Raw genomic sequence first — 26,226 nt, 5'->3', positions numbered from 1 at the left:
GAATGAGCCAAGAAAGTGAAGTGTTTAAAGCCAGCCATGGCTGGTTTGATCATTTTTAAGAAGAGGACTGGCATTCACAGTGTTGTGAGGCATGGAGAGGGAGCCAGTGCTGATAAAAGATGCCACCAATGATTTTGTTAGTTTGGGGAATTTGGGGAGGCTGAGGGTTTTGTTCCCCAACAAGTTTTTAATTGTGACGAAACAGGCCTGTTTTGGAAGAAAATGCCTAACAGGACCTATATTACACAAGAGGAGAAGGCACTGCCAGGGCACAAGCCACTCTCTTGTTCTGTGGCAATGCAAGTGGGGATTGCAAACTGAAGCCTCTACTGATCTACCACTCTGAAAACCCGAGGGCCTTTAAGAAACATAACGTGCAGAAAACTCAGTAACCTGTGATGTGGAGGTCAAACAACAAGGCTTGGACAACCAGAGAATATTTCAACAAGTGGTTTAATGTTATGTTTGGGCCAAGTGTAAAAAGTTATTTAGAGGAGAAAAACCTGCTTCTAAAGGCCCTCCTCATAATGGACAATGCTCCAGCTCACCCTCCAAGCTTGCAGGACTATGTGCTGCCGGAGTTTGACTTCATCACTGTAAAGTTCCTTCCCCCTAACACGACTCCTCTCATTCAGCCCATGGACCAGCAGATCATCAGTAATTTCAAGAAACTCTACACTACAGCACTATTCCAGAGGTGCTTTGAAGTGACCCCTGACACAGAATTAACCCTGAGATAGTTTTGGAAAGATCACTTTACTATCGTCCATTGCATATCCCTCATTGACAAAGCCTGGCAGGAAGTTTCCTACAGAACAATGCACTCTTCTTGGAGGAATTTGTGGCCAGAAGCAGTGACTGAAAGGGACTTTGAGGCTGTGCCTATAGTGGAGGATATTGTCTCTCTGGGCAGGTCCATGGGTCTGGATGTGAGTGATGGAGGGGCACAGGGAAGAGCTGACCACTGAGGAGCACAAGACTAAGATGGATACACTCTCTTAAGGCTTGGAGGAGGAGGAGGAGGAGATAGAGGAAGCCCCTACTTCATTAATCAAGGAAATCTTTGCCAAATGGATGGATGTCAAAAACTTTGCAGATTAGTACCACCCCAACAAAGCCCAAACAAGCCATAATAGCATTGTCTGGAATGACCAGACAATGTCACATTTCCAAAACATCCTGAGGAGAAGGCAGAAGCAAAGTTCTTTGGACAGATTTTTAGTAAACGTCAAACTTGGTGATCCTCAACCAGGTCCAAGTAGGGAAAAGAGACAGAAAAGAGAAAATTAAAGTTTGTTAAATTTTCATTTATTTCATCTAATTGCTTTTGTATTCATGTATTTTAGTATTAAGCAGTGTTTAAATTATTTTATACAACCCCATCAATGTATAATATGCCAATAACCACAGGATTTTTTTTCATGGCAACGGATTAATCATTTCCCCTTTATTTCTTATGGGAAAAATTCGTTTGGTATACGTCCAAGGATCTGGAACGGATTAAGGACGTATACCGAGGTACCACTGTATATATAAAAAGTGAAACATTTCCTTTATCAACAATGGTAGTACAGTATACCCTAGCAATGTTTTTATTCTTTCAGTTTTTTGTTTTGCCTAGCCTGGAATGGCATCTGCAGCTCTATGGATGTTTTGCACAACTTTAACATTAAAAATCTCTAACCTTATCTGAATAACCTATCCTTGTTTTGAGAGAATCATCTAGCTGTCTTTTGATTCTTTTCGGGGAATGTAAGCTTGCAAAATTTGTGTACAGTTAATGTGAATGTTAAGAAAGAAATCAACATCACAATTAAATATGAAATAAAACTGATATAACAAATTTGGAATGATTTCACAAATTAAAGAAAATTAAGATTCAAAAATAAATGTACTGAATCTTTCACATTCAAGTCTGGCTGTGATTCCTTTGTCTTATCTGCAATGAGAAACTTGTCAACACCAAAAAATAATTTGAAGAGGCATTTTCTCTTAAAACATACTAACTATTCTGAAAGTATCTAACAGGAGAATTCAGAATGCTGTGGAGATACCTGAAACACATAGTAGACCAAAGAACACATTCATTAAATGAATCAAATCACCAACCAGTTTAACTGTCTAGTTTTGCAACAATTCAAGAGATTATGAAATGAAAGAGATTATGAAATGAGAAAAGCCATTCACAAATGGTAATTATATAAGAGTGAGAAAGGCCTTTCACAGATGGTAATTATATAAGTGTTTTATCAAAAATACAGATACAGCAGCTCTACAGTAATTTAAAACAAAAATACAAAACCATTTAGAATATTAGAGACATAACACTATCTGCAAAGATGGTAAAGGATAAAAATAACTAGGCATCACTGGTCCATAGATTAATAGCTCTTGTCATAATGTGCACAGCCCAGATATACACACCATCAAAGGAGTGTTTTAAATTTTGATACTACCTTATATTACCTAGCCCAAGCTGGAGTTAACAAATAAATGCATTAATCCAACAGTCTACTGGGATAGCCAAAGTAGTATAATTCCAACAACTTGTGTAAACAACATGGTCAATATCAATTATCAAATGATATCATCATCATGTTAAAAGATATAAAATTTCTCTTTGCTTGTATATAATGAAGTCCAGGCAGAAATGATCAATGGTTAAAAGTCATTATTGGTAAAACTTATACTACCTCCAAGTCAAACTCCACATACAAATAACTACTGCAAAACAGTACTTTGTTTAATGGGTTTATAAAATGAAGTTAATTACAGGTTTCAAATGTATTATGTAATAAAATTCAAAAATATAACCAGTACAAAATCAAATGAAAAGCAACGGAAACATCACAGCTATAGTATTGTTGCCATTCTTTAAAATGTCCTACATCCATAACATTTGCATGTTCCCTATCAAAATTTACAAGTACCTCCCCCCCTCCCCCAAGACAAAATTTACATAACTTCCACTTTTAGCTGTAATTAAGATTTAAAAAAAAAAAAAAAAAAAATCTATATACAAAGATGGGTAACTACACTGAAAGATAATGCTTTTATATCAAAGATAAAACATGGGTTGATTTTCTTAAAAACAGAAGCAGTTATGGAATATAATATCAGAGGAAAAGATAATTACAGTATACTGTTATTTATTAAACTATAATTGGGATTATTTTGACATCATCAGAATTAGTTTAAATTCTAATAGCATCAAAATAACTTGAGCAATAACAACCTTGAAAACCATATAACACTTAAGCATAAGTAACATAACATAAGTTAGCACTATTATGTATTTTTCACATGCAATATTTTTGGTGCAATGATGTGCCTTACAAATCAGTTTTAATAGTGGTGACCTTAAATACATTCCACAAACTGGGATATCACAAATCAATATGTAAGCATAAAAATGGCAGGTTCTCTGTATCTAGACTCACCATTAAAATACATGTACAAAAAAAATAAATAAATAATTTATTTTATTTATAATAATAATTTTATAATTATTATTATAAATAATAAAAATAAATAAATAGAGTAAAACGCACATCTCAGGAATTAAAAGAAATCAGTGTTTAAGTCTCCTTGTTGATCATTAAAAATTTAACTCTCAATTATATTAGGCTGTATGGATCATGTGGATCTATTAGATCTTTCCATTTGTATTCATCATTTTCTTCTTTGTCTTCATTATCACTGTTTAAGGTAACAGCAGGAGAATTGGCATCAGAATCATCAGGATCAAATGGAAGAATCTCTTCACCTGTACAATAATTAGATGCTTATTAGCAGGAAAATAATTCAGCTAACTGCTACCAAGTAACATTTTACTTATTTCATGCAATATGTACAAAAACTTATATTTTGAGAGTAGTGAAGAGTACTTAGTTGTGAAATAATAGTCTATTTTTAAAGCAGTAAAAACTGCATGGTTATATTTCAATGCAGGCAGTGAAGTAATTTGAAAATTGTCTGCATTTCTACATTCAATTTCTAGCTTGGAGATATTTTAGAGCCCCCACTAAGAGAGAGAGAGAGAGGCGCCTCCGTAGCCAGGTGGGAAGGAGCAGCAGTGCATAGCACACGTTTCTTGATTAGACCGGGGTTCGAGCCCGCCACCACCAAATACGGAGGATGCAGAAAGGTCAGGGAATGATCACCACATATCCCGGAGCAATATGGCCTTAGTTGCTAATGCTCCTAAAAACCAAAAACAATAACAACAAGAGAGAGAGAGAGAGAGAGAGAGAGAGAGAGAGAGAGAGAGAGAGACTTTCAAAACTCAAAAGCTTGGGTTTAAACTCATGTTACGGATAACACTGTTATTCACAAATCAACCCAAATTAGCCAGAAGGCAAAAGCTGGTTTCTGTCTTTGACAAAATCAAAGCATATCCAAGACTTCTGTCTCAGATACACTTTGCATACATTTCTTCTGTCTTGGATACCTTTGTATGCAGACTTTAAAAACTTGTATATAGAAATGTGTACAATTTTCAGATTATTTGAGCACCTGCAATGAAATATAACAAATATGGTATTAACAGTTGAAAGTAATAAACTTCTTTATGTGATAAATCAGAAGTTTTTCTGTGGCACTGTTTAATGTAATTGGATCATTAGTTGAATTTAAAGAAAACCAAAGTTTGTACATTAGGTATCATTATTATAACTTCTCATATTGCAAAATCCTTCATGAATTATCTTCCCCTTACACTTCAAATAAATAACACTTTCCCATTACAGAAGTCTACTATTACTTATTTTCATTTGAGTACTACCACCACCCAAACAGCACCATTTCAAAGCTATTTGGCCTCATATTCATGAGTGAGTAGCTACCCAAAGGTATAAGAGCTGATGATCCAGTTGTGACACAATGAGAAATGTCAAAAGGCGTACTTTTTCAACTAATAAAATTTACGGCAGAAGCCTGGCTATGTAAAATTCAAACTATGATATTGTTTAAGTGCATAATTACTATACAGTTGAATATTAAGACAAACTGAAATTTGTACATTAGGCATCATTATAACTTCATTAATTGCAAAGGATTTTATTAGCCTTAGAAGTTTTTATTCCATATTTAGACTTGATACATTATTCACTGGTTGATGGAAGTTTGTTAGCCATCATCATCATATGAAAGACCAGTAAGTCTTAAAACAGATGTAATAATGGTGCCTTAAGTTTTAAATAAATAGCTAATTCACCTTTTTTGGTGATGTTATTTATAGTAAAACAATTTTAGCAACTTTAAAAACAATATTAAGGGTCATCTTTAATGTGAACATAAACCAAGACTGAAAGTATTTCCTTGTACGTGGAGAGATCAAAACGTCCAAGAAAAGAAACTGAAGGCAGAAATATATACAATTTCAAATTAGTCTTTTATTTTATTTATTTTTTGAACTGAACACAAACCATCTTAAGGTATTCTTCCCTTATTACCAGTGATAACAAAATTAATATATTACCATTAGCAGAAGCAAATGACCAAAAAAGCAAGTTTATACAATATTACAAAAAAAAACTCATTTCACCTAGCCATTCAATCTAATAACTTGCCCAGTTTTCCATGAATTTATTTAAGCTATCAACTTCCGCAACAACAGATGGAAGTTCCAGCAACCAACAACCTGCTGGCTAAAGGCAACTCCTGCACATCTATTCTGCAACTGCCCTTCCTCAGTTTAAATTTATGCCCCCTCATGTGCATGGTTTGAGCAAGCCGAGCACGAGGAAAAATCTCATTGGCATTGAGTTTGCGCAATCCATTCAAACTCTTAAACACCTCAATCGGATCACCTCGCAAGTACCTAGTCTATAAGGCAATGGGTTGACCATTGCCTTATACAATGGGATAATCATCTCCTTATCCCTGCTAACAAAATTCCTATATATTGTTGACAAACCTCATGGGCTGTCTTGGCAGCCTGTCAACACAATTATCCCCAGATCATTTTCATTTTGTAATACAATGAGTGTGGTACCACACAGTTGGTATGTTACTCTGGGGTTACTGCTACCCATATGCATATTTGTCAATGTTAAACATCAATTGCCATTTCTCAAACCATCTAACTTTTAGCATTAGCATTAGTAGAGGCATTTGATGCAAGAAAGCAAGCTTATGCAGCATCAGCCAAAAAAAAAAAAAAAAAACCCCACTTCCACTTCACCCCTCTGTTCGTTCAAAATACCTGTCCAGCTGAGCCTTAAACTTATTTAGGCTATCAACCTCCACCACAAGGGATGGAAGTCTGTTCCACCAACCAACCACCCGCTGGCTAAAGGCAAATTTCCGCACGTCTATCCTACATCTGTCTTTCCTCAATTTGAATTTATGCCATCTCAGGTGATTTTTTTGAGCTAGAGGAAGAATCCCATCAGCATTGAGCATACTTAAACCATTCAAGGCTTTATACACCTCTATCAGATCACCTCGCTAGTGCCTAGTCTCCAGACGCTGTAATTTGCAAAACTTAAGCCTTTCTTCGTAAGAGCACCCCTTTGTTCCACTCACTAATCTTGTTGCCCTTCTCTGTACTCGTTCCAGCAGCTCTACATCCTTCTTGAAATGAGGCCTCCAGACCTGTATACAGTACTCTAGGTGTGGCCTGACCATTGCCTTATACAAAGGGTACTAGGAAAGTTTTGCAATACAGCTTTGTTTATTTAATTTTTTCAAAGTAATTTCCTCTAAATTCAATACATCTCTCCATCCTCCAAAACCAATCTTTAAACCAGTTCTGCCAAGTTTCACTAGGGAGTAAAGCACACTCGTTGTCCCAAGCCCGTAGAAGGTCTTCATCACTGGAAAACCGCCTCCCTTTTAGCTTCATTTTCACATGCGGGAACAGTGCAAAGTTGCAGGGAGCAAGGTCTGGACTGTAGGGAGGGTGCTCGAGAAGTTTCAGTCCTGTCCTGGTCAAATATTCGGTGCAGGCTTTGGCGCGGTGAGCTGGAGCATTTTCGTGATGGAGGTACCAAGTGTCCATTCTTGACTTTGGCCGCAGGTTCTTCATAGATCCAATGACTTTAGGCAGGCATTGTTCAGTATACCACTTAGCTGTGACTGTCTTCTGCGTGTCCAAAACGACACGTTCCACAATTCCACTCGATTTGAAAAATACAGCTATCATTTTCTTCTTTACAGATCGGGATTTTCTGACAATTACGGGTGTGTCGTCATCATCAAAGACCCAAACTTTGTTTTGAGCCTTGGTCGGCAGATCGTAATAGTACAGCCAAGTCTCGTCACCTGTCACGATGTTGTTCACATACCGAGATTGTCCCTTATCAAACTTTTTCAACATCACCCGGCACCAAGTCACACGTCGTGTCATCTGCTCTTCAATCAGTTGATGCGGCACCCAGAGAAAACAAAGTTTCTTCACGTGCAAATGATCTTGCAGAATTGGACGAATTGCTGGTGCATTTAGGCCCAAAGTATCCTCTATCTGTTGGTAGGTCACCCGCCTGTTTTCGTCAAGCATTTTCCTCACAGCAGTAACGTTTTCCTCCGTAACTGACGTTCGTGGCCTTCCCGGCCTCTCAGAATCCTCCAGAGTGAAATTTCCCCTTTGGAATTCTCTATACCACCTGAATATCGTTGTACGATGTGGACAGTCATCATCTAGTGCAAGAGTCATTTCTTCTAAGCACTGGTCTATGGTTAAACCATGCACAAAATTATACCGCAAAACTGTCCTTATCTCATTTCGTGACCACGATGCCATTGCAAGCACTTTACACTCTCACTACTAATGAATAACTGAGCCCATCGATTTGGCGTGGCGGCTACTATGCAAGTATGAACATGTCTCAAAATGCAGCAACAAGCAGCTTCCTGTGATTCATTGTTGTGTCATATTGCAAAACTTTCCTAGTACCCTTTGTACAATGGAATAATGACCTCCTTATCCCTGCTGGAAAAATTCCTGTATATCATTGACAATACTCCATGAGCTACTCTTGCAGCCCATCTGCACTGCTCAGAGAACTTCATATCTGCCTGCACAACCACCCCCAAGTCCCTTTCACTCTCTACCACTGTCAGTGTAGTACCACAGAGTTGATACGTTGCTCTGGGGTTGCTGTTTCCCATGTGTAGTACTTTACATTTGTCAATGTTAAACTTCATTTACCACCTCTCAGCCCATCTGCTCAACCTTTCCAGATCCTGTTGCAGCAGCATAGTGTCAGTAGTGTCCTTGACAACCCTGCCAACCTTTGTATCATCTGCAAACTTGGACATTAAGCTTGATATACCATCATCAATATCATTTATAAATACAGAAAACAATAATGGACCCAACACTGAGCCCTGAGGGACTCCACTAATAACATTAGTTCACGATGAGCAGTGTCCATTGATTACCACTCTCTGTCTTCTCCCCCTCAACCACCCCTTTATCCATAGCAGCAATTTGCCTCCAATGTCACACTGCTCCAATTTGTGTAGCAGTCTTCCATGTGCAACAATATCAAAAGCCTTTATAAGATCCAAGTATATAATATCAAAGTTATTCCCTGCATCCAGTTCGTTTGTGACTGCATCATAGTATCCAATCAAGTTGGTCAGGCAAGACTTCCCCTTAACAAAACCATGCTGTGTCTGAGCTATAACTGAAGTCTTGTCTAAATGATCCTGCAGTGCTTCTTTAACCAGTGCCTCCATTAATTTTCCTGGAACAGAAGTTAAGCTCACAGGTCTATAATTACTTGTGTCAGCCTTTGATCCTCCTTTGTGAATTGGGGTCACATTTGCACATTTCCAGTCTATGGGTACCTGGAAGCTCTCATAATTATGGCTAAGGGTTTGCTTACTTCCTTTGCTGCCTCCTTTAATATAACTGGATAGATCCCATCCACCCCGGGTGCCTTTCTTGTGTTTATCTTCAACAGTTTCTCCTCCACTTTACTCCCAGTTATTTCAAGATTCTGTAGCTTACTGCTAGAGTTGAATACACCTCTGGATTCCCCTTGCTGAATAACTCCTCATGTGTGAATGTTGATGCAAAATATTCATTTAGTTTGTTAGCTACCTGAGCAGGATCATCAACAGTTGACCCATCAATATCAAGTGGACCAATCTGATTCATCCCCTTCCTTCTAGAGTTTACATAAGTAAAGAACTCTTTGCTGTTTTTCTTTGCATCCCTTGCCAAGGATTTCTCGTAATCTGCCTTCGCCTGCCTAACCTCCTTTGTAACTTGGTTGCATATCAACTTGTATCTATCATAGGCTTCTGTGTCATGTGTTAATTTGTAAGTATCCCATGCATTTTTCTTCTCTGCCATATGCCTCATTAGTTCATCTGACATCCATTTTGGCCTAAACCTTGAACAATATTTCTTAGTTGGTATGTAAAGCCTAGTAGCTTCCAAGATAAGTTCTTTGAATGCTTCCCATTTTGAATTTGCTGTTGGTAACATCATCAGTTGGTCCCACTGTATAGAATTTAAATACTGTCTCAGTCCATCGTAGTCGCCTTTACGGAAGCAATAACCCTTCCCTTTACCCCTAATGGTAGTTACCTCTTTGAGTAAATCCCACTTCAGCACACTGTGATCACTGCCACCTAGTGGTTCATTTATCTGCAGATTCTTAATGCATGAAGAATCACTGCTGATAATCAAATCAAGAGTATTACTCCCTCTAGTTGCCTCCCGAACACGCTAATGTAGAAAACAATCATCCAATAAATCCACAAAAGCCCTGCTAGTGTGTGAGTAACCAGCCCCCAAATTCCAGTCAATATCTGGGAAATTAAAATCTCCCATTATAAGACTCTCTGATTTACTGGCCCACTCTATTTCCCTGTACAGTTCCTTATTATACTCATCAGAGTCATTAGGCCTATAGCACACTCCTACTCTCAATTTTGATCTCCCAATGCTTATGTCACACCAAACTGACTCAACACTGCACTGTCCAGCGATGTCGACTGGCTTCACTTCCTTGGTTTTTATGTGTTTCTTAACTAATAGCATAACCCCTCCCCCCTTTCTATCCTGTCTATCCTTTCTGTAGACGTTGTACTCCCCAAATTGCACGTCTACAGAAAGGATAGACAGGATAGGAAGGGGGGAGGGGTTATGCTTTTCTAGATCCTGTTGCAGTAGCATACCTTCCCTCATTACTGTCATTAACCACCCTGCCAACCTTTGTGTCATCTGCAAACTTGGACATTAACCTGATATGCCTTCAATAATTACTGATAAATATAGAAAACACCAATGGGGCCAACAGCAAACCCTGATGAACTCCACTAATAACATTAATCCATGAAAAGCAGTGTCCACTGATTGCCATTTTATGTCTTCTCCCAGTCACCACCCCGTCATCCACAGCAGCAAATTTCACTTAATGCCACACTGCTCCAATTTGAACAGCAGTCTTTTATGTGCAACAATATCAAAAACCTCCCTGAAGTCAAAGTATATGATATTAAAATTATATTTTTTCATTGAGTTCCTTTGTGACTGCATTATGGTATCCAATCAAATTGCAGACAAGATTTCCCCTTAACAAACCCAAGCTGTTTCTGAAGTATAACTGAAGTCTTGTCTACATGGTCCTACATTGTTTCTTTAAAAAGTGACTCCATTATTCTCCATGGAACAGAAGTTAAACTAACAGGTCTGTAATTACTTGTGTCACCCTTCGATCCCCTTTTTTGAATTGGGAATGCATTCACATGTTTCCAATCTGGGGGGGGGGGGGATACATCCCCTGAATCAAAGGATGCTCTCATAATTATGGTTAAGGATTTGCTTACCTCCTTTGTTGCCTCACTTAATATACTTGGATAGATCACATCCAAAGTTCCTTGTTTAATTTCTCTCCCACTTTCCTCTTAATTATTACAAAATCATTTAGCTCTCTGTTTGTTTGATAAACTTCTGGCATCTCCTTCCCTACAGAATTTCTTACGTGTGAATGTAGATGCAAAGTACTCAGTTTGTCAGCAGGATCATCAACAGTCGAGTGTTCAATTTCAAGTGCACCAATTTAATTCATCCTCTTCCTTCAAGTGTTTACATAAGTAAAGTCTTTATTGTATTTCTTTGCTAAAGATTTCTCTGCTTTCTAACCTCCTTTGTGATTTGATTACAGACTACTTTATATCTACCATAGGTTTCTATGTCCCCTGATAATTTATATGCATCCTTTCTCTGCCACAAGTCCCATTAGTTTATCTGACATTCATTTAAGCCTAAAACTCAAACAGTATTTTGATTAATTTTATATGATTAAAGTATGATTAATTTCTTGAATGCTTCCCATTTAGAATTTGCTGATTGTAATACCATCACTTGGGTCACACTGTATAGAATTTAAAAACTGTCCGAGACAGTTTTTAAAATTCTATACAGTTTTTTATTTGCTATGCTCTGCATTGGTGTACATGCAAGTATACATGTACCTGTTCTTACTCTTAGTTATCCTAATACAGCTCATGATTTACTTGTTCCACCATGACTCCCGGCAGTCCTTAAAATCCCTGTCACCTTGCTTTTCAGGCTGCTGCTCATTCCAATAGCGCAAGAATCACTTTCACCCCTGCAGAGCATAGCAAATAAATTTTATGAATTTGAAGTGTGGTGAAGACATCAAATGCAGACATTGTTGGGATATCAGAGAAGTGGTGTCACTCAAATATAAGGGATGCAGAATTTGAATATGGGGAGAGCAATGTGTATAGAAAGGACAAAGTATTTTTGTTTTTCAAGCGGTCTCGAGGGTTCCCCCTATACACCATGGTTTCGTCTGTAAAGCATATAATATGCTTTACAGCAATGTGTGAGAGTTTTGGTGTATAGGGGAAAAATTGCAATCTGGCAGTTTTTCGACCCATCTAATACTGCCTCGATAGCATCAGCAAATATAGTTATGAAAGCACCCGTTGTATTTAAAGGTACCCTATCCTTGTAAAATCAGTCTCTCCAGTTAACAAGCACAGACCACGATGAGAAAATTCTATCCCACGAGCCTCGCACAATGTCTCCAGGGCCAAATTGATTGACAAAGCTCTCATCATATACTACTCCTACCGTGTCTGGGTAGAACTGCAGACAGTTTCAAATTTAACCCTAACTCACGACTGTTTTTCAATGTTACCCTGTACTTTTTTTGTAAGTCTGCAGATCTCTTACTCTTAATGTCATTAGTGCCAATGTGTACCTTTAAAAGATAATATCTGCTCTACAACGTCATCAACTTTTGACTATGGCAGATATCCTATTTCACCTATCCTTTTTGCACAATATATTTTCTATTTCCTTGACAATAGAATTGCTGACACATACACATATATATATATACATATATATATACCAAAACAATAACTTCTTTAAAAAAAAAAATTTTTTTTTAAAATTAATCTAGTAGAAAATACTAGTAAATAAATAAAAAATACTAGTAAATACCAGTAATAAAAAAGATAAAAAATTTGAGACATTGCCACCCACACACACAACACATGTTGAAACCCATATGATAACATTTTTGAAGTCTCTTGTAGATTCCTCTGATCACACTTGGCAGTTCTGGAGCATAAACAGAAAATAACAATCCTGTCAACAGAAATAGAGATGAGGTCTAATTGCTTGTCTCATAATCTCTCTCCCTCTCACCTCCCAAACACACAAACAATCAAACTTTCATCAGAACAACAGAAACTTATAGTCAACACTACCAACACATCAAGAATTCAGTTTATCTTTGAGCAATCTTCATATTGTTCCTGGATCCAGTCTTAGTACTGATATTTATTTATTTATAGCACATAATATAATGCAATCCTTATACAACTTTAAAACAAATTTCTAAGGTATATTAAACACATATTAATATTTAGTTTCTTACCTTCTGTGTCTGAATCTGTTTCTAAGTGATCAAAGTCAGCTCTGATGTATGGAACCTATGTTGAACATAACACAATTTACACATCAGAAAATAATAATTGTTCTTTCAAGTACATAAATAATTTAAAAATGTGCAAACCAAAATTAGCATAAAATGCTTCTATATCTCTTGCTAATATTTCTGTTGTATTAGCAGTTTAGTGCACAAGGGCTTCCTGAAAATTCATTAGGTACTTGAGTATCTAGTGATTAGCCAAGCATTGCACACGTGATTTGGGCTTCAGAAAATAATGTCCGGTACATACTGCTCTGGCTAAAGGGATTGCTTTATTGAGAGATTATTGTCACGAAAATTGATAACGCTTTTTGTTATACAGATAGGTGGACCAGAAGCAGAGTGTGTTTGCAGGAGAAAACTTTTGATAACGAAACCAACAGTTTTTATGAGGATCTAAACAGAACATTACTATTCTTATGGGAACTAATAACATTAACTATACTAAATTATTTTCTATAAGCAGCTTTATAGTTCTAGCCAAGCTCTGTGGTTTATTTTGAATTTAGATAGTGATTCTGAAAGTTAATACTTAGTGTCCATAGATTTTATGTTCATAACTTTCTGCCATTGTTATATGATATGGAATACTGTAAGGTTTAATGTAAAACTAGATAGCGAAATACTTAGCAGTGTATTAGAAATCTGTTAGATTAGTATAGTATTATCAATAAAATTTATTAATCTTATTAAATTTCTTTGTTAATTAAATTATACTTAAATGGAATCATGACCCAGACTAGAGCAGCAAAGCAGCGTTCACGGAATAGTCAGTGCTGTGGCTCGTGGAAGAACCGAAGGGGGCAATTCTCCCACGCATCACAGTCTAAAACAATGCGCAAAATGTGAAATGTTTGCAGACCTGTCTAGAACAGGACATGATCTACCAAGGAGGATGTCTTTGTGTGTGCTAGGTGCAGAGACTGTGAAGAAATTAGGCACCAACTCAGCGTAGTGATGGGAGTCTATGAGAGTTTGAGGTGTAGGGTAAATGCCTTTGAAGAAATTAATACGAGGGGCCCCATCAAGCTCTCAGCTGCACAACTCAATGGCAGGGATCACTCCTGTGCATCAGGCAACACAGTGGCAATCTCCAAGGCAGAGTGCGCTGGTCCCACAGGAACTAATTATTGTCAGGGAGACGGGGAATATAGTATGCACAAGCGATAGGTGGCACAGGACCAAGGTATGTCTGCCAGAGGCAAAAGTTGATGACTTTGTAGAGCAGATATCATCTTTTAAGGGCACAAAATTTGATATTGTTGTACATGTTGGCAATAATGGCCTTAAGAGTAAGACATCTGCAGATTTACTTAACAAGTACAGGTCAATGCTGAAAAAAAGTTGCGAGTAAGGGTTAAATTTGAAAGGATCTGCAATTGTGCCCAGACACAATAGGAGGGAGTATATGATGAGAGCCTTGTTAATCAATTCAGCCCTGGAGAGATTGTGCAAGGCTCATGGGGTAGAATACACTTAAATACAAAGGGTGAAAGAATATTTGCTGATGCTACCGATGCAGTGTTAGGGGTCGGAAAACTGCTAGTTTGCAGGGATTCACAGACTAAAAGATTAATGGTAGCCACAGGCAGAAGCGATTCTTGCACTGCTTCTATTGTAAAGAGCAAGTTGCTGGGAGTCATCATGAAACAAGTAAATACACGGGCTGTGTTAGGGTAACTAACAGTAAGAATAAGTGCATGTATATTTATATGTGCACTAATGCTAGAAGTATAGTAAGTAAAATTGATGAATTTGAAGTGCTGATCAAGACATCAAAGGCAGATATTGTTGGGATATCAGAGACATGGTGTCACACAGATATAAGCAGTACAAAATTGTAATTTGGGGAGTACAATGCTAACAGAAAGGACATGCAGGTAGGAAGGCAGGAGGGGTTATGCTATTAGTTAAGACCCACAAAATCTAAGTGAATCCAGGTGACATGGGGGGGGGGTGTACAGTGCAATGTTGAGTCTATTTGGTGTGAAATAAACACTGGGAAAGGGAAAATGAGAGTAGGAGTATGTTACAGGCCTAATGACGCTGATAAGTACAATGAACAGCTATGCAGAGAAATAGAATGGGCGAGTATAACAGAATTTCTTGTAATGGGAGATTTTAAATTTCCAGATATCGATTGGAACTTGTGGATTGGTCACTTGCACGCTAGCAAGACTTTTGTGGATTTATTGATTATAGGATTGATTTCTACAGCAACATGTTCCAGGGGAAATCAGAGGGAATAATACTCTTGATTTGATTATCAGCAGAGATGACACATGCATTAGGAATTTGCAGATAAGGGAACCACTAGGTAACAGTGATCACAGTGTACTGATGTGGGATTTATTTAAAGATGTAACTAGGATCATTGGTAAAGGGAGGGTTTTTGTTTTCGTAAAGGTGACTACAGAGGTCTTAGACAGTTTTTAAATTCTATAGACTGGGATCAACTGATGAGGTTACCAACAGTGAATTCAAAATGGGAAGCTTTCAGGGACATAATCTAGGCTTTTCATACCAACTAAGAAACACTGTTCAAGGTTCAGGCCTAAATAGATGTCAGATGAATTAATGAGGCTCGTGGCAGAGAAGAAAAATGCATGGGATGCATATAAATTATCAGGCGGAGACAGATTGCGAGAAATCTTTGGCAAAGGACGCAAAGAAAAACAGCAAAGAGTTCAATCTAATTCATCTGCTTTCTTCTAGACTTTACTTATGTAAAGTCTAGAAGGAAGCGGATGAATTAGATTGGTCCACTTAACATAGATGGTTCGACTATTGATGATCCTGCTCAAGTAGCTGATAAACTGAATGAATATTTTGCATCTACATTCATACATGAGGAGTTATTCAACGAGGGGAATGCCAGAAGTTTAACAAACTCTAAAAGGGAGCTAAGTGATTTTGTGATAACTGAGAGCAAAGTGGATAAGAAATTGTTGAAGTTAATCATAAAAAAAGCACCTAGGGCAGATGTAATCTATCCAATTATAATGAAGGAGGCAGCAGGGGAAGTAAACAAACCCTTAGCCATAATTATGAGAGCATCCTTAGAGTCAGGGGAGGTACCCATGGACTGGAGATGTGCAAATGTATCTCCAATTCACAAAGAGGGTTCAAAGGGTGACAAATAATTATAGACCTCTTAGTTTAACTTCTGTTCCAGGGAAAATAATGGAGTCACTGATTAAGGAGGTGATACAGGACCACCTAGACAAGACAGCAGCAATATTTCCGACGCAGCATGGGTTTGTAAAGGGGGAGCCTTGTCTGACCAATTTGATTGGATACTACAATGTGGTCACAAAGGAACTGGATGCTAAAAATAATTTTAATATCATATAGCTGGATTTCAGGAAAGCTTTTAATACTGTTGCACATGGAAGACTGCTGTACAAATTGGAGTGGTATGGCATTAAGGGCAATGCTACTGCAACGGATAAAGGGATGGTTGAGTGGGAGACAGCAGAGATTGGTAATAAATGGACACTGCTCTACATGGACTAATGTTATTAGCAGAGTTCCCCAGGGTTCAGTGCTGGGCACATTGTTGTTTTGTATATTTATCAATGATATTGATGAAGGCATATCAGGCCTAATATCCAAGTTTGCAGATGATACAAAGATTGGCAGGGTTGTTAATGACACTAACGACAGTATGCTACTGCAAGTGGAACTAGAAAAATTAGGCAGATGTGCTGAGAAGTAGCAACTGAAGTTTAACTTTGACAAATGCAAAGTACTGAATATGGGTAGCAGTAACCCAAGAGAAATGTACCAACTCTGTAGTACTACACTCAGGGAGGTGGAGAATGAAAAAGACCTGGGTGTAATTGTGCAGTCAGATATGAAGTTTTCTGAGCAATGCAGACAGGCTGCCAGGGCAAGTCATGGGGTTTTGTCAATGATATATATGAATTTTGCTAGCAGAGACAAGGAGGTGATTATCCCTTTGTATAAGTCAATGGTCAGGCCACACCTTGAGTATTGTATACAGCTCTGGAAGTCTCATTTTAGGAAGGATGCAGAGTTGCTAGAACGAGTACAGAGAAGGGCAACAAGATTGGTTAGATGAACAAAGGGGGTGCACTTATGAAGAAAGGCTTAAGTTCTGCAAGTTGCAGCATCTGGAGAACTAGGCACCTGTGAGGTGTATAAGGCTTTGAATGGTTTGAGCAGGCTTAATGCTGATGGGATACTTCTGCTTGCTCAGACTAAGAAACTGAGGGAGCATAGATTCAAACTGAGGAAAGACAGTTGTAGAATAGATGTGAGGAAGTTTGCCTTTAGCCAATGGGTAGTTGATTGTTAGAACAGACTTCCATCTGTTATTGTGGAAGTTGATAGCTTAAATAAATTTAAGGTTGAACTAGACAAACATTTGGATTGACCAGATGGGTGAAATGGGAAAGATTTTTTTTTTTTTTTTTTTTTTTGTGGCTGATGCTGTAAGCTTCCGTTCTTGCATCATATGCTAATGCCTCAACTAATGCTAACTACACACAAACTAATGATTTCTCGGATAAATCTAGGACCACACATGAAAAAATATCGTAAGTTAGATCAGAAAATGTGTGTCTACAATCCTAGTCAGGCACAAAAAAAAAAGAGGGAATGTGCTGAAAGTCCTCCCCATTTAAGGGAAAAAAAAAAAATCAACATGGCCTGCTGTAGTAGGCAGAAGGGGTACAGTACATTTCAATGAAGGCAGTGAAAGGATCCTTGCCTATACCATTGAGGAGACTTCAAGGAAACTGTTAGTTTGGGGAGGGGAAATAGGAGTGATACACGAGGGTGGTTCAACAAAGAATTTCCCTGACCTACCTGCACATGCTAGCCTGTTGATTCTTGGCAAAGGTTTTAGTTCTCTAAATAGCCACCATGCAGATTTACACATTTTTCCCATAGATGGATGAGGCTACAGATACCGTTATTGTAGAAGTGGGAGGTTGGTCTTTGAAACATGACTCTGTTGCAGAAATGAGTGTCTCATCATCAGGGAAGTGGTTCCCCCCCCCTCAAGAAATGATTTCAGGGAAGGAAACAAGAAGAAGCCCGATGGTGCAAGATCGGGTGAGTAGGCTGGATGGGGCAGTATTTCACATCCACAATTGGCCGCTTGTGTTGTTGCCATTTCAGAAGTGTGAACTGGGGCATTGTCCTGAAGCATTCTCACACCTTTGGACAGCATGCCATGCCTACATGTTTTGATTTTCTCCCATAATTTTGTGAGTAAATTGGCATAATAGGCACCTGTAATTGTTCAACCTTTCGGCAGGTAATCAGTCATTATTACATAAGCCTTTCTCATCCCAAAACACTGTCAGCAAGACTTTTCCTGCTGATGCTCGGACCCTTGCCTTCTTGAGGGTTGGGGAACCATGATGCCAGTCCATGGACTGCTTTTTACTTTCAGGGTCGAAATGGTGTATCCAACTTTCATCCTGAGTGATTAGATGAGAGAAAAAGTCTTCATTTTTTTGGCACAGGGCTAACAACTTTTGTGATTTCTGTTGTCGATCAGCCTTCTGGAAACCAGTCAATAATCGGGGAATCCATCCTGCACTCAATTTCTGTAAATGGAGTTGAGTTGGTCTTGAAGGACTGTTTCAACAGAGCCCACACAAATCTTCACCTCCTGGGACAATTCATGCACAGATATCCAGTGATCTTCTATGATTAACGACTCCACTTTTCTGATTGTGCTGTCATCGATGGCTGAATGAGGATGACCTGAAATGAGCTCAGATTCTACCAATGTCCGACCACACCTAAACTGTTTATGCCAGTGCTTCACAATGCCATAGGATGGGGCTTCATCCTTATATAAATCAGTCATCTCCTCGAGGATTTCTATAGGAGATTTCCCCTTCAAGAACGAACAGATTACAGTTCTGGCTTCAACTTTGTCCATGATGCTACTTCGTCGCACGTTCAGCTCTGTAAGAGAAAAATAAATTAATACACAGGGCTGAAATTTTATGCCTTTGGTACAGAGATATGTATGATGCTACACACAAAATATCATTACTCTGCGATATGTGGAAGTAGGTAAGGGCGATTCTTTATTGAACCACCCTCGTAGATATGCATTATTTTATGATATGTACCAACGCAATTCTCACATGCACCATCCTAAGAATACAAACACACGACAGGAAATCCCCGACTTATGTAAGGGTTGCGTTCTTCAGAACGCTACGTAAGTCGGAATTTTCCCCCATGCTTGTACAGCACTTGCAACTGTGCTTACTGAATTAATTGAATCAAAAAAGAAATGTTCGACGAACATGTAAATAGAATTATTTATTCAATTTTTTTTTCTCATGCACAGGAAAAATTATAAAAAGCGTGCAATTTAAAAAAAATTTCAAATTATAAAATTACAAAAAAAGAGAGAGGAGACAGGCATAATGTCAGTAAGTTTTACCTCTGAGCACTGTTGCCAGAATCAACGTCTTCAGCTGATAAGTACGCTGCTGTGGAGATTTAGAAAGGGTTGGCAGCTCAACCTTAAAAAAGAATATATTAATGGACGACTAGCAGTGGCTTTTTTTCTTTTCATTGTAGATTTCTTTGCAGCAAGCAAGCATATCATTCACCCCTTTGTTAACTTTTAAGACTCGTTCGCTGTCAGGATCATCTCAAAACTTGCCATTGCCGATGCAATTTCCCGAAATGCCATTGCCATCTCTCTGGTGATGAAGCTTCTCGGCTCCTCACTCGGTTCATCTTGAGCTTCGTCAGCATTTTCTTCTTTCATTATCGATGCCTGCAAGTCAATAAGTTCTTCGTTAGATAATTCCTTCTCTTTTTTCTCTATTAACTCCTTTGGCATCAACCTCCAAGTGAAGTAGCTCAGCAACCTTTACAATCTTATCTGTAATCTCTTCATAAGATTCGTCTTTTTCAAACCTTTCAAAGTCTTTTACGTGCCCTGGACATATTTTCTTCCATGTGCCATTTAACCCCTTCAAAGATTATCCCGAGATATCTTGTATTTAGGTTTAAAAGTTATTTGGAACATACACGAAATATCTCGGGATACAATAATACCCGAAGCAAACAATAATACCTCCAAATTTAGGACTGAAACGTATTTTCTCTGGTATTTATCTGTCTAATTTTTTCAGGTAAATCCTGAGTTTTCTCAGAATTTTCTTAGGCCTCGCAGCAAACGACTGGCTTTCATTTTACTTATATTGTACAGCAATGTCAGAATAGTATCGCGCATTCCTGTGCCGCCAGTAAGCAAAATATAATTTGCCATCCTAAATGCAGAACACTGAACCCACGAAAATAATTCACAAAAACAATATCGAAAAATATTTCGGCACCCTCTTGAACTTCTGCCCGTAAGCAACACTTACCTCCCCAGGCCACTTGTGGCGGCCATGTGTCAGAATGTAGTTATTTCACGATTACTGCTTGTGCGTTCCACTTGATTTTTAAATTTATTTATATAATGAGTAATGAAGACTTTTTCTGTGCCTTTCTTTTAGCTCAAGCGCTAATTTATTAAAAAAATCTGTATAATTTGCACACTTTTTGGCGTACCCGAGATAACTCGGGATAGCTCAAATGGGTTAATTACTACCATGTATTTTCTACGAAAAAATTAATAAATGACACAAAAAAAAAAAAAAAAAACTATACAACGAGTATTCGCATGATGCATACTTTTAATCTGTAAAATTAAAAAAAAGTGATCCGTTAAGGTACATTTTCGGGAAAAAAATGTTCCGGGAAGGAGTTAAACAACTTTTAGTAATTTCTGTCCAGGCCTTATTAATGTTTAAGATGGCATTGGTAAATATTCTAAGATTTCCAAAAGTCTCTTAACATAAAATTTTTCTCGCTGTCTACAGCAGACAATGCCTGAGCAAATGTTCTGCATAAATATTATGCTTTTAAATTCGAAATAACACCCTGATAACACCGAAATAACACCCACAAAGACCAATAGATTGACAGTAGCCACTGGCAGAGGTGAAAGAGATTCTTTCACTGCTTCTATTAGAATGAGCAGAAGCCTGAAAAACAAGATGCATGGTATTTCAGAGACTGCTGGGAGCCATTGCGGTACAAGTAAACACATGGGTTGTGTTAGGGTAGCTAAGAATAGAAACAGGTGCAGGTATACTTGCGTGTACACCAATGCTAGGAGTTTAGTAAATAAATTTTATGAATTTGAGGAATTGCTCAAAACATCAAAGGCAGATATTGTTGGGATATCAGAGACGTGGTGTCACACAGATATAAGAGATGCAGAACTGCAATTTGGGGAGTACAACGTCTACAGAAAGGATAGACAGGATAGGAAGGGAGAGGGGTTCTGCTATTAATTAAGAAACACATAAAAACCAAGGAAGCGAAGCCAGTCGACATCACCGGACAGTGCAGTGTTGAGTCAGTTTGGTGTGACATAAGCATTGGGAGATCAAAATTGAGAGTAGGAGTGTGCTATAGGCCTAATGACTCTGATGAGTATAATAAGGAACTGTACAGGGAAATAGAGTGGGCCAGTAAATCAGAGAGTCTTATAATGGGAGATTTTAATTTCCCAGATATTGACTGGAATTTGGGGGCTGGTTACTCACACACTAGCAGGGCTTTTGTGGATTTATTGGATGATTGTTTTCTACATCAGCATGTTCGGGAGGCAACTAGAGGGAGTAATACTCTTGATTTGATTATCAGCAGTGATTCTTCATGCATTAAGAATCTGCAGATAAATGAGCCACTAGGTGGCAGTGATCACAGTGTGCTGAAGTGGGATTTACTCAAAGAGGTAACTACCATTAGGGGTAAAGGGAAGGGTTATTGCTTCCGTAAAGGCGACTACGATGGACTGAGACAGTATTTAAATTCTATACAGTGGGACCAACTGATGATGTTACCAACAGCAAATTCAAAATGGGAAGCATTCAAAGAACTTATCTTGGAAGCTACTAGGCTTTACATACCAACTAAGAAATATTGTTCAAGGTTTAGGCCAAAATGGATGTCAGATGAACTAATGAGGCATATGGCAGAGAAGAAAAATGCATGGGATACTTACAAATTAACACATGACACAGAAGCCTATGATAGATACAAGTTGATATGCAACCAAGTTACAAAGGAGGTTAGGCAGGCGAAGGCAGATTACGAGAAATCCTTGGCAAGGGATGCAAAGAAAAACAGCAAAGAGTTCTTTACTTATGTAAACTCTAGAAGGAAGGGGATGAATCAGATTGGTCCACTTGATATTGATGGGTCAACTGTTGATGATCCTGCTCAGGTAGCTAACAAACTAAATGAATATTTTGCATCAACATTCACACATGAGGGGTTATTCAGCAAGGGGAATGCCAGAGGTGTATTCAACTCTAGCAGTAAGCTACAGAATCTTGAAATAAATGGGAGTAAAGTGGAGGAGAAACTGTTGAAGATAAACACAAGAAAGGCACTCGGGGTGGATGGGATCTATCCAGTTATATTAAAGGAGGCAGCAAAGGAAGTAAGCAAACCCTTAGCCATAATTATGAGAGCTTCCGGGTACCCATAGACTGGAAATCCCCAATTCACAAAGGAGGATCAAAGGCTGACACAAGTAATTATAGACCTGTGAGCTTAACTTCTGTTCCAGGAAAATTAATGGAGGCACTGGTTAAAGAAGCACTGCAGGATCATTTAGACAAGACTTCAGTTATAGCTCAGACACAGCATGGTTTTGTTAAGGGGAAGTCTTGCCTGACCAACTTGATTGGATACTATGATGCAGTCACAAAAGAGCTGGATGCAGGGAATAACTTTGATATTATATACTTGGATCTTAGAAAGGCTTTTGATACTGTTGCACATGGAAGACTGCTACACAAATTGGAGCAGTGTGACATTGGAGGCAAATTGCTGCTATGGATAAAGGGGTGGTTGAGGGGGAGAAGACAGAGAGTGGTAATCAATGGACACTGCTCATCGTGGACTAATGTTATTAGTGGAGTCCCTCAGGGCTCAGTGTTGGGTCCATTATTGTTTTCTGTATTTATAAATGATATTGATGATGGTATATCAAGCTTAATGTCCAAGTTTGCAGATGATACAAAGGTTGGCAGGGTTGTCAAGGACACTACTGACACTATGCTGCTGCAACAGGATCTGGAAAGGTTGAGCAGATGGGCTGAGAGGTGGCAAATGAAGTTTAACTTGACAAATGTAAAGTACTACATATGGGAAAAGCAACCCCAGAGCAACGTATCAACTCTGTGGTACTACACTGGCAGTGGTAGAGAATGAAAGGGACTTACGGGTGGTTGTGCAGGCAGATATGAAGTTCTCTGAGCAGTGCAGACGGGCTGCAAGAGTAGCTCATGGAGTATTGTCAATGATATACAGGAATTTTTCCAGCAGAGATAAGGAGGTGATTATTCCATTGTATAAGGCAATGGTCAGGCCACACCTAGAGTACTGTATACAGGTCTGGAGGCCTGATTTCAAGAAGGATGTAGAGCTGCTGGAACGAGTACTGAGAAGGGCAACAAGATTAGTGAATGGAACAAAGGGGTGCTCTTACGTAGAAAGGCTTAAGTTTTGCAAATTACAGTGTCTGGAGACTAGGCACCAGCGAGGTGATCTGATAGAGGTGTATAAAGCCTTGAATGGTTTAAGCATGCTCAATGCTGATGGGATTCTTCCTCTAGCTCAGAAAAATCACCTGAGAGGCATAAATTCAAATTGAGGAAAGACAGATGTAGGATAGACGTGCGGAAATTTGCCTTTAGCCAGCGGGTGGTTGGTTGGTGGAACAGACTTCCATCCCTTGTGGTGGAGGTTGATAGCCTAAATAAGTTTAAGGCTCAGCTGGACAGGTATTTTGAACGAACAGAGGGGTGAAGTGAAAGTGGGTTTTTTTTTTTTTTTTTTTTTTTGGCTGATGCTGCATAAGCTTGCTTTCTTGCATCAAATGCCTCTACTAATGTTAATGCTAATGCTAATGATCCATAGGCTGGATGAGTGAAGTTGTGTTCGGTGGTAAAAATATGACTTATGTTCGAATTGAAATCATCTATTTGCGTAGGATGTCCAGGAGTACTATCTAATAGATAGCAAAACCTTGAAAGGAACGTCGTTGTCTTTACAATATTTTTCAACCTCAGGAATGAAGCAGCATTTAAACCAATCCTCAAAGAAAGATATTGTTATCCATGCTCTCTGGTTCGATCGGAAATGCACGGGTAGGGTAGCTTTATTGTTGCCCTTAAATGCACAAGGATTTCCAGAATGGTACAAAAGCAGTGGTTTTAATCTGTGATCTCCCACTGCATTAGCCCCAAGCAAAAGCGTGGCCCTATCTTTTGATGCCTGGAAACATGGCATTGTATGTTCAATCCGGCATTTTTTCCAATACAGAGCAGTCTCGTCAGTGTTAAAAATTTGCTGCATTGAATAGCCACCTCCATCAATAATTTTTTCCAATACATCACAAAGCAGTTTCTGCACTGGTGACTTCAGTTCATACTTTAACGCTGTGGAAACCAGCACGATGCTTGAAACTATTAAACCAACCATTTCTTGCCATGAACTTGTGTTGAGATTCGCTGTACCTATCCTTAATATCTTTATAAATACTCATTGCTTTTGCTTGAATGGTCATTAGAATCAGGGGCCTCGCTTCTGAATCTGATTTTCCATCCATATTATTAACAGCTGTACCATCTTCGATATGGCACCTGAACACTGTTTTGTGATCACTGCTGATCTTAAATGCGTTGATTCTTTGACGTGTTCTTTTATACATGCACTGTCTTTTAAAATAGTGTTCACTGTTGAAGCAGCGAGACCAAATTCCCTTGTAATAGATGATGAACTTTGTACTTCTTAACCATTTTCAGCTTCATTTCTAAATCAATTTTGTTTCGTTTCCTGGCACTACCACCACTTGCACTTTTCGTTGGTCATTTTCCCTTCATCATCGTAATACATAAATAGGAATGAAGAGAAATTTCTGAAAATTTGTTTTTTATATGATATTAGAAGATGTTCCCTTCATATTTGAAGCGGTACACATTTCACCATAATAACAATAAAACCCCACACAATTGCAGTTATCAGTATTATCGCAAATGCAATAAGATTGAGTTTACTACCTGTTTATAATTAGATGCACTAACAGAAATGGCCAATAAATCGGAAGGTGTAAGGTGTTTTTATTGTTTTATGGTCATGACCTCCAGACACTTGCTTCTGAAAATTATCACAAAGGCGATCAAAATTGATTCTTATAATGGGAACATATGATAACGATGAAAGGGCAGTGCAATTTCCATTATAAATATGACCTTTTAGAGAAATAAATAGCTTAGCAATATACCGAAATTTTCAGCTTCCAGAGAGTTTGAAGAAATTACAACCCGCCCCCCACCCCAGAATGTATTATTGGGTTCATGTTACGATATTTTCATGATACCTCCATTCATTCCTACAGGATGTAAAATACGTTTCCATGTTTTTCAGTTTGCACCGGCCAGCAAAAACTTATGTAAATTTGAATTTCCATAAGTCAAGTATTATGTAAGAGTTGGGGAGTTCCTGTATACAGTATTATTATTATTATTGTTGGTGCTCTTATATTATTTCTGCCTGATTGGGGGATTCCACTTTGTGAGATACTGCTACCAAGTACACAGGGTGGTTGTAATGTCTGGTGTTACTGTTGGTCGAGGAAATCTCTAACTATCCTACTTATTATTATTATTATAGCATTAGCCATACTTGTGTAATGCAAGCAAGCCACAAGCCGTTTAATATTATTGGCATATAACATATTCCTACCTTCATTTTTTTCCCTTGCACCTTTTGTTTTCCCATAGCATGTCACACCAAGCTCAATATTAAACTGAGCCACTCACATACCAGATGCACTGCGTTAGATACTATGTGCTTCTTAACTAAGAGAATATGTCTTAGCATTAGCATTAGCATTAGTAGAGGCATATGATGCAAGAAAGCAAGCTTATTCAGCATCAGCCAAAAAAAAAAAAAAAAAAAAAACAACCACTACTCCCATTTCACCCCTCAATTCGTTCGAAATACCTGTCCAGCTGAGCCTTAAATTTGTTTAGGCTATCAACTTCAACAACAAGCGATGGAAGTCTATTCCACAAACCAACTGCCCGCTGGCTAAAGGCGAATTTCCGCACATCTATCCGACATCCATCCTTCCTCAATTTGAATTTATGCCCTCTCAGGTGATTATTCTGAGCAAGAGGAAAAATCCCATCAGCATTGAGCATGCTCAAGCCAT

General features: G+C 38.4%; 1 protein-coding gene across 1 annotated transcript in view; it reads right to left on the bottom strand.

The window, feature by feature from the left end:
* Positions 1-3,593: 3,593 nt before the first annotated feature.
* LOC150082954 (putative ATP-dependent RNA helicase TDRD12) overlaps positions 3,594-26,226 on the bottom strand; it is a 180,325-nt gene continuing 157,692 nt past the window's right edge. Inside the window, exons 13-14 of the mRNA XM_090378334.1 lie at positions 12,879-12,933; positions 3,594-3,766 (exon numbers count right to left, since the gene is read on the bottom strand). Of these exons, the coding sequence (XP_090234460.1) occupies positions 3,618-3,766; positions 12,879-12,933 (204 nt within the window). The 3' untranslated portion in view covers positions 3,594-3,617. The remainder of the gene's footprint in view (positions 3,767-12,878; positions 12,934-26,226) is intronic.

This window comes from Mastigoproctus giganteus, chromosome 7 (assembly GCF_048544385.1).
Source record: "Mastigoproctus giganteus isolate SK-2022 chromosome 7, ASM4854438v1, whole genome shotgun sequence".
NCBI lineage: Eukaryota > Metazoa > Arthropoda > Arachnida > Uropygi > Thelyphonidae > Mastigoproctus > Mastigoproctus giganteus.
This window is presented reverse-complemented; position numbering and strand designations above follow the sequence as displayed.